Genomic DNA, 9152 nt, shown 5'->3' with positions numbered 1-9152 from the left:
CAGGCTCTCCTATAAGGACCTGTGGGATGGTCAGGCTGCTCCATAGGAGCCTGGGAGGAGGCCAGTCTCCCCTATAAGGCCCTATGGGATGGTCAAGCTCCTCTGTAGGAGCCTGGGAGGAGGTCAGGCTCCCCTATAAGGCCCTATGGGATGGTCAAGCTCCTCTGTAGGAGCCTGGGAGGAGGCTAGGTATTCATCTTCTTATTCTGTCTTATTAAAGCAGTTGTCTTATTAAAGCATTTGTTGTCTCTCTCCCTGGGGGGCACCCTGGGGAGGGAAGGCAGGAGCTGTGCAGCTGATTATCAGGGTCTGTAGGGAGGCCAGGCACTTCTATAGGGGTCTGGGCAGAGGCCAGACCCCTCTATAGGCATCTGTGAGGAAGCCCAGCCTCACTATAGGGGCCCAGGAGGAGGCTAGGCCTGGGAGGAGGCCAAAGTCTTCTGCACCACTTGGAAGACAACAAGGCAAGGGAAGACGCTGAAGATAAAAAAAAACATTGCAGTGCTCATGGGCACACAGACTTGCTTCCCAGTAGCTCCATGTCTGGACATTCCTCTTCCAAGCCAGGGTTTGCTTGGCTTTAGGTCTATTCAAACAGTTGGTATATTCAGAACCAGCACCCCTATTTTGGAATTACTTCTGTGCATTTAGTGAACATGCAAGCCAAGTTTCAGCCTCATTGGGGACCTCCACATCCAGAAAAGCCTAACACCATCTACTGTGCTCAGTCAGCTGAAAAATCCCAATAAAGAAACCATGCAATGTATTGTAGAGTAGATACTCTTTCAGGGGAAACAGCCCTACATGGTCTGCAGTTCATGACTAATCACAAGTACTTGTTCTCGTGCCAGGCTTCCTTGGTGTGTTCCGTCCCACAACTGTCTTGGTACTGAGCAAGTACTGAAATAAAGGCTGGGCAAGGATGTGCTCTTGTAGGCTTCCTTCCAGGAGAGATAACTCACACCTCCCGAACATCCTAGAGTGCCCCAGCCCCGACATAAAGTGAACATGACAGCCTTAAAAAACAACCAAACATATCCAGCACACGAGTCTCAAAACTTATTTTTAAAATATGTATTTAAAGAACTAAGACTACAGCAGGCTCCTTCAGAAGAATATTTGTACACTTGGTCTTTCAGAAATAAAATAGGACAACTGGTCCTTTGGCATGTGCACTTTGCACAGTTCATTATAATGCAGCAGGACAGATGTTAAAGCTCACCATGACCATCTCCACGTAAGGAAATACAGTAAAAGCCCCGGGGACCGGTGGCCTTAGGAACACACTGAAGTCATGCAGATTCAACTTGAAGAACATCATACAACTAGCAACTCCTGTTGCTCCGAAGTTAGTCACCTGGCACCAGGTTTAGACAGCTAAATTGTGTGCTGGTCCCCATGTCCTGTGTCCCTGTGTCCAGTGTCGTAAGGCACTGAGGAGCTGCTAAGCAACACTGCACACAGGGACGTTGGAGAGACCAGCAGCCCTGAGGCATGTGAGCTTCTGAATCAAAGCTGTAATCATATGCATAGTAACAAAGCCATAATCATATATATATGGCATGAACTTTGAGGAGACCTGGTCAGGAAACGATTTTCATGGCTCCAGGCCGACGGTTTGTTTCCAGTGGTGCATAGCCAGAATGAGTCCAAGTTCAGGGATTCCCAGAAGTTAATCAAATGGGGGTCTCCAGAGCCTACCAGGGACAAGCTATACCATGAGCCTAAAAAACCGCAATCCCCTCATTGGAGAGGTGGTTGGAAGAGCTGACCAACTTCCTTCAGATCGTCAACAACGCTGTAGGGTGCAGGACTTCCCAGCAGGTTTCTGGTGGTACAGCCTCTCGCTAGGTAGCTGCGCTGCGGACTGCTGCACCAGGCAAGATGCAAATCAGCTTCCAGTATCAGCGCTTAAGCCTGGAGATCATCTATAGCTAAGCCAGACCCATGGTCTCCTCCATGGTTGGTGCTCCTCTAAATAAGCTCCCTGAGAGACACGACCGAAATTAAATCTAAATTACAAATTTAATCACCATTAATGAAAGACTTTAGAAACAGGCAAAAGTGTAACCTGAGATCTGAGTGGGATACGTATGCCCTGAACACAAGCCAGCGTGCCCAAAGCATCGCAACGCTCCCCTCAGCACATATGACTTCTCTAGTTGTCTGGAGCATGAGAGGCTCTGGCCTCTCCCAGATGGCTGCACTTTAGAAGAACTTCAAATCAAAAACTTCTTCCGACACAGAAGATCGCTCTGTGTCTGGGTCCATTGCTTATATTCCTTTTCTTCCCCTGCGTGTGAAGATGGGATATCCGTCCATGGAGTTTGCTGATCAAAGGCACACATTTTTAGTAGGCACTTTCTGAATGCACAAATAATTATCAGAGTCCTCAAATACTTTCTTAAAATGGAGAAGCACTTCAGCTCTGTGTGGCTGGGAATAACTGGAAACACCACCTCTGCCACGCTGGCCAGACCAACAGTGTCTTCTGCCTGGAGAACCTACAGAACAGGATGAACAGCATCTAAACCACAGCTCCAACTCAGACAAGTGATGGGAGGGCTGATGTGATCATCACTCCCAGTTGGTCACCTCAAAATGTCATCCCTTAACCAGTGGCCTTTCTTTCTCCATTGCCCCTCCTCTGTGTAGTTGCATCTCATATTAAATCCTTTCTTCATCAAATGTGAGTACTTACTGTGGCTATTAGTGATGTATCAAGCTGTAGCCGTCAACTGTGGCGTAATCAGGCTCACCTGAAACACAGAGCACAAAAAAATTAGGTCTGCTCATGAGAAGTGCTCATTACGAGACTTTACGCAGGACAGAAACACCATGCACTGGCCACCCGTGTTAAAGGGATGGGAGGTAGAGGGGAATGAGACTCAGAGATGACTTGATTTGCCCAAGAGCCAAAGCAGGACTTCGTTTCACCGAGTCCTGTTGCGGTATCCCATCACTAAAGTGGCACTGGGAATGATATGGCTCATGCTGCTGAAGCAGAGAAGGGCCCAAACTGCAGAGACAGATGGGATCCCGAGCTTAGACATCCTTAAGCTTCATGCCTACACACAGGGCTTTGATCAGAACTTCTCCTTGCCTCCATAGCCAGCGTCCAAATTCCCAGCATCTTTCAGTGGGGACTTCCAGGAGGAACTTCACCTAAAGCAATCTCTTTAGAGAGCTAAAGCTCATGATCTGATGGGGAAGAGCAAGAGCAGAGAGTTCCACTGTGGGGCCAAAAACTCCGTATAGCAAGTAACTCACCTGGCGCGCTGGTCGGGGTGGGTAGAGGTCCCCTCCTGCACAGAAGGAAACACAGAGCTGAGGATCTGCGTGGCTACGGGACTGCCGTTGCCCTGGCTCGGCACTCCCAACCGCCCTCCCAGAGCTGGTGGGAGGGCAAGAGGTTTGGCCAGCCTGGTCTTTATGGAGACCTGGTACCAAGGCATGTCATGGTGGGCTCAACGCTGACAGACTGCTTGGCAAACATGGGAATTGAAGCTGATACAAGCGGGCGAGAGGAAAAAGTAACCAAAAAGCACTAAGTTGGGGAAACATTTACAAGTGGGCCTCAGGGCATACCTTTTCACATGACTTTGTCCAAAGTGAGACATCAGGAAGCCATAATTGGCCATGACTCCTCTCCTGACGTGACAGCCAAAGTAGCACACTCATCTTTAGCACGAGTTTTTTGCCCTGAATCCTCATCTTCCCCCCAGCAGAAGCATCCTTCACCCTGTCCTCCCTGCCCAGCTTCTGTCCCAGAGGAGTGAATTCGGCTCTGCTGTTCCTCCCTCTACCCACGCACGCTTTTAACTGATCCATCTCTCCTCAGATAGACAGGCCACATGGAGAACCATGCAGGGAAGCCCAAAAGGTTTCATTTTTGTAATGAAAGGGAGCTCAGATTGTTCCCTGAGAGAGCAAGACATAAAACTCCCTTGCTTTTCTGCTGTCCGAGTACCTCAGCCGCTCATCTCAATGCAAAGGACTTCTGGAAGAGGCTTGGCGCAAGAGAAAACGAGCACACCCTCACCACAAGCACTTTCAGCATAATTTTCCCACCCCTGAGAAGGGAGAAATGACCCCAAAAGGGGGAGCAAAAACCTCTGACTGGGCTTGAGGAGGTCCTTGAATAGTTTATAATAGGCAGCACGTTGGCATAACTCCTGCTGTGGAGAGTGATGGACTACATAGCATGGGAAATATTTTCCACTAATATTCCCAAATCAAGCCTCCAACAGACTGAAAGCAACAAAATTTGCTTTTTTGGGGGGAGAGCATCATTTGCAATAGTAATTCCAATTGTACATGTGATATCCCTTACCTTGATATAGGTACAGGAACTGGACTTCTCACAGAAGTTGCATTTCTCTGTGTATTATAGTAGTTTTCATAAACAACAGGAGCTAGGAAAAGTTAACAATAATAAAGTACAGATCTTTTATAAGCATAAACTACTTGTCAACACCAACATTCAGCTGCTAAGTCTTTCCTCTCTCTGGGAAAATGCCTGATCAGGAAATTAAAAGTTACAGAAAGGGGAGATTATCCTCAGGGGCTGGTGATAAGTGGCAGAGACTAGTGCTGCATGCCAGTGAATGAAAGGAGGGATATTGCAAAATCAATTTTTTCTGCATCCAAGCCAATGCTGATCAGAGCAGCAGCTCCATGAGGAGTACAAGGAAGTCAGCAGTACTTTGTGAGATTGTACTGAGGTCTTACCTGGGGCCAAACTTCCAGTTTTGCGTAAATTTACAAAAAAATCAATATCCTTCTCAATGCTGCACATTTCTAAACTCTTGCGGATTTCCTCATATTTCTGCAAAAGGGAAATAAAAAGCATTTCTATACACCAGGTCAAAAAACAAGAGGGTTTTTTCCAATCATTTATCACGCATGGGGTGAAAGCCCAGTGCTCACCCAGGACACAAGCTTCAATGGTAGGGAATCACAGAATCATAGAATGGTTTGGGTTGGAAGGAACCTTTAAAGGTCATCTAGTCAAATCCCCGTGCCGTGGGCAGGGACATCTTAAACTGGATAGGGTTGCCCAGAGCCCCGACCCACCTGACCTGAATGTTTCCAGGGATGGGGCATCTACCACCTCTCTGGGTAACCTGTGCCAAAAAACATGGGAATCCCAGAGGCAACCTCATCTGCAAGAGCTCTGGCCAAAACCTTCTGCCTGCACACTCATGCTGGTGTCTGGTGGCCGACCAAAGGCCATAGCCCAACTCGGATATAACACAGCTCAGTGCACAATCAAATCCCAATTTGCTTTCCAAACAGAAAAATGAAGATTTTCATTTGACGTACCTCATCATTCTGGACGCAGTCCTGGGAGAGCTGGTTGACATGGAGCCAGAGGGCGTTGCGGAAGTAGTTGATCCGCTCGCACTCCTGAGTCTCAAAGAACTGTAACGACACAGACAAAACCGCCCCAACATCTTTAAAATGAGAGCAAATCTCTTTTATCCTGAATGTTTCTCATCCCCAAGTGCTACTACAAAGATGACTGTCCTCAGCAAGGCTCAGGTGGTGGTGGTTTCCTGCAGGAAACATGGAAACCACGAGTCCTCCAGCTCGTCCAGGGGAGAAATCATCCCTCTATGCAACCAGGTGTTTCAAAGATAAGTGTTAAGCTCAGGAAGGTCTGCAGGACTAGTGTGGAAGGGATCACCTGGCACACCGCTCCCTCTGGAGAGACCAAGCCAGCTTCTAAAGGCAGCGCATCTTCCCTGCGGTCCTGCGGTCCCAGCTCACTTCCCTCCCACAGGTACGGAGCAATAAAAAAAGCATTGGGGATGTGAAAACAGAGGTGCATTGACTGGCCGCTCTTCTCCCTCTTTCCTGCCCAGCCCTTTTCCAAGAAGGTTTAAACCCAAGTCTTTTGAAATCTGCTGTCTGGTATACCTCAATTTTATGTACCTTTACACGTTTCCATGAAAGATAACCTTTCATCCCAAGTGTACATACGCACTTGTTAACAGTTATGACCTTTGCAACACACTGAGGGGAAAACCTGCACGTGATCCATCTGTGGAAGTGAAACTACTGCTTTCCACGCCCCACCATCAGAAAGGCTTCCAGAGACCCCAGACATGAAAAGCACACCACCACTGAGACACCCACGCACACCACACAAAACAGACAGCAAATTCCATTTCAAAAAGAAAAAGTAAAATAGAAGCCTGATGAGAAGCAGCTTGGAAAGGATTGGCACAGCTGTTTGCAAGCTTGCAGCAGACCTGGCATTAAACCTCTATCTCTGCAGTCCCCATCCATCCCTCAGTCACAGATCACAGGTCAGAAGCAGAGCAGCTGCCTAGTCCTCTCGCCACCAGCTCTGGACTTCCCCAGCACGTGCTAGAAATCCTGGCTAGACCACTTAGCTATGAGACAGTCTGCTTTAGGCTGATAAAAACGCTCGGAGGGGTTCCCATGCTACTGCCTCGTCTGTGAGATACAAGGTGAAGGGCTCCTGGCACACGGCGTTCACGAGGAGATGGCTTCACCCAGCCTGCATCCCCAGCCTGCCACCAGCCTCTGCTGCAAAGTCATTTGAAGTCTTTCAGAGTTTCAGACAGAGTCTGCTAGGCGTTGTTGCGGCTGTAGGACATATTGGCCTTGAGTCACCAAGTATGCGGAGGTGACCACGGCTGTTCAAGATGGTGGCCACACCAAATGTGCAAGCAGGTAATGGGAAAAAATGTCACTACTTTGACTCTGTCAATTTTTAAAGGTGGTGGAAGAAAAAATAAAAATAAAAAAATAGTGGAAACCTTGAAGTAGTAGGACCTGGAATCCAGAAGCCAAGCGTGAGACGCAGGCAGGGTTAGCTGCAACACGTCCTGCTGCTTCACTGCCAGGGGAATATAGAGGAGGCAAATCTGCGCCGACCCTGACCCCTGCAGCAAGGGGTGGACATCCAGAGGACCACGCTGCCGCGTGAAGGTGTTTTGGGGCATTTACCTCGCAAGCTTTGATGTGCTCTTTCTGCCATTCTTCCCGGATCTTCTCCAGCGTGGTAACACTCTGCTGGTAACTCCTGTCTGTGAGAGAAATCACATTGTCATCTGATTAACACTAATTTTTAATTAACCCCCTTCTGCTAGAAGGTATTAAGTGAAGCCTGAAATGGCTGGGATGTCAGGGAGAAAGCAGCAGTAATGCGTGAGCTCGGCTGTGGGTGGGCACTGCAAGGGGACGCAGAGCCGTACAGCAAGGCGGAGGGTCCTGCCGCAGGGAAATGGTGGGAGCAGCCTTGGTGGGGCCATGCAGGCTTCTCCAGCGCAGGTGCCCACCTCCGGTATCTTGGGCATGTGTTTCTGAGGAGCCTTGCCTGACCCAAGAGCTGGAGCTCGCCCAAGAGCTGTGCCATGGCTTCACAACCCTCTGTCCCGGGAAACACTCCCCTCGTCCTCCAAACGCTGCATTTCCACACTCACCAGAGTCCTCCAGAGCCGATTTCGTCTGAGCCAGCTTCAGGAACAGCTGCCAAAAATGGGAGAGAGAAGAAAGGTAGAGGAGAGCCCTGGTGCATCACCGACGGCACTGCAGCCCAATGAGGGAACATCACCAGCCTTCCCATCTCACCCCAAACCCCAGAGCTGCCTCCATGGGGCAGGAGAGCTGCAAGAAGAGACACCCCTTTCTCTCCCTGCCCCATGGCCACCCGCTTCTCTGTACCTTCTCCTGCTGCTTCTGCGTCACCAGGTTTGCGTTGCGGTGCACAGCCTGTTCCGCCTCGTCCTTATCCCTGCAGCGCTGCTCGTAGAGCCGCTTGGCCTAGGAGAGCCACCAAATGGGGCAGGAGCGTGTCAGCAAGCAACGAGAAGCAAATAGAGTTCACGGGGGAGGCTTTGGAGGAAAGCACAGCCTACGAGTGAAGAGGTGGGCGCAGGCTGCCAGCAGAGCAGGGGACGGCACGCCAAGGTCCTAGATGCCCTACTGCTTGGGCAAAACCGACCTCACAAGACAAACTGCTCTTCATTTGGGATGAAAAGCTCATGGCAATCGGGTCCATGACATCTAAATCACTCATATCCAACCCTGCAAGGCAACCACCAGCCATGTCCTTGGCGTACTCTGCAGTTTTTCTGAGCACACCCTGCATACCGCTCATGCAGACACAATGTCGGGAGTTGCAGCAGAGGAGGAAGACCCTCGCGTTTAGGTCTGCCCCAGCGTTGTGTGTGCGCGTGTTAGCAGCATTAACCCAAAGCAGCACGTTTGCTTTACCTCCATGGTCTTCTTGTACTGCAAATTCCTGTTTTTGTGAATGGCCTCCATTATCAGCTCTATCTGTGAAGACAACAGACCCGGAGTCAGCACGTCACTGACCATCGAAGCTCCAGGATGGACTAAGGAAGGATGGCTTAGGAAAGGAAGAGGCACAGACCAAATTGAGATGAGTTTAAGGACCGCCGTCCACCCAAAGCAACTTCACAAAACCCATTTTTTATGATTCTAAGCCTCCACTTGTGTATGCAAAGGAGCTCTACAGACGAAATCCTAGCAATATATAGTACTGTATCATCTCCATAGGTCTGGCAAAATTGGGAAACCCACTCCCCTCTGCTAGGTCCAAACCAGCCCCTGGTTCTAGCAGTTTTCCCTCATTTTCCAGACAAAGGAATCGCAAGCCAGAAGAAGTTAAAAGGCTTGCCAATTTTAGCAGACCCTATGGAGATCATAGAGCACTATATATATGCTTTAAAAACATTCCTGGTTAAGGGTGGCATCCCTGGATCTGAGCCCCTGCTATAGCTGGCCCCAAAAGGCGCCCAAAGGAGAAGACGTGGCGGTGAGAAGAAGGAAGTCGGAGGTTGCCACACAGTTCACTAACACGGTTGCAACATGTAGGAAGGAGCTCAGGGCTTCCCGGCAGCGGCAGGCACCGGGGGCACGGAGCGGGCTGGGGCACAGCAGGAGATATCAGCCAGGAGCAGCCCATCACCGGGGCAGAATCAACACCCTGCGGCGAAAGCGCGTGCTCCCGTGGCGCCTGACCTTTTTCCGATGCAGTTTTTGCTTTTCCCTGAAATCCTCCATTTTCTTTGCTTCCTCCCGAAGGGTTTGCGCCAGCTGGATGTGACCTTGCCCCACATTGTCTATCTCTGCAAAGAAAAAATAATTTTTTT

General features: G+C 49.6%; 1 protein-coding gene across 1 annotated transcript; it reads right to left on the bottom strand.

Annotated features, from left to right (window-relative positions):
• Positions 1–2286: 2286 nt before the first annotated feature.
• PSTPIP2 (proline-serine-threonine phosphatase interacting protein 2) lies at positions 2287–9135 on the bottom strand (the record flags this gene model as incomplete). Its single annotated transcript, XM_009583718.1, has 11 exons — positions 2287–2504; positions 2702–2759; positions 3271–3305; positions 4334–4415; positions 4732–4828; positions 5326–5424; positions 6982–7061; positions 7458–7503; positions 7699–7797; positions 8251–8313; positions 9022–9135. Coding segments are annotated over 10 exons (765 nt in total), but the record flags the coding sequence as incomplete, so codon positions are not given.
• Between the last annotated feature and the right edge of the window lie 17 nt (positions 9136–9152).

Source organism: Fulmarus glacialis, unplaced genomic scaffold (genome assembly GCF_000690835.1).
Source record: "Fulmarus glacialis isolate BGI_N327 unplaced genomic scaffold, ASM69083v1 scaffold15508, whole genome shotgun sequence".
Taxonomy (NCBI): domain Eukaryota; kingdom Metazoa; phylum Chordata; class Aves; order Procellariiformes; family Procellariidae; genus Fulmarus; species Fulmarus glacialis.
Note: the sequence above shows the minus strand (reverse complement) of the source record. Positions and strands in the feature narration are given on the sequence as shown.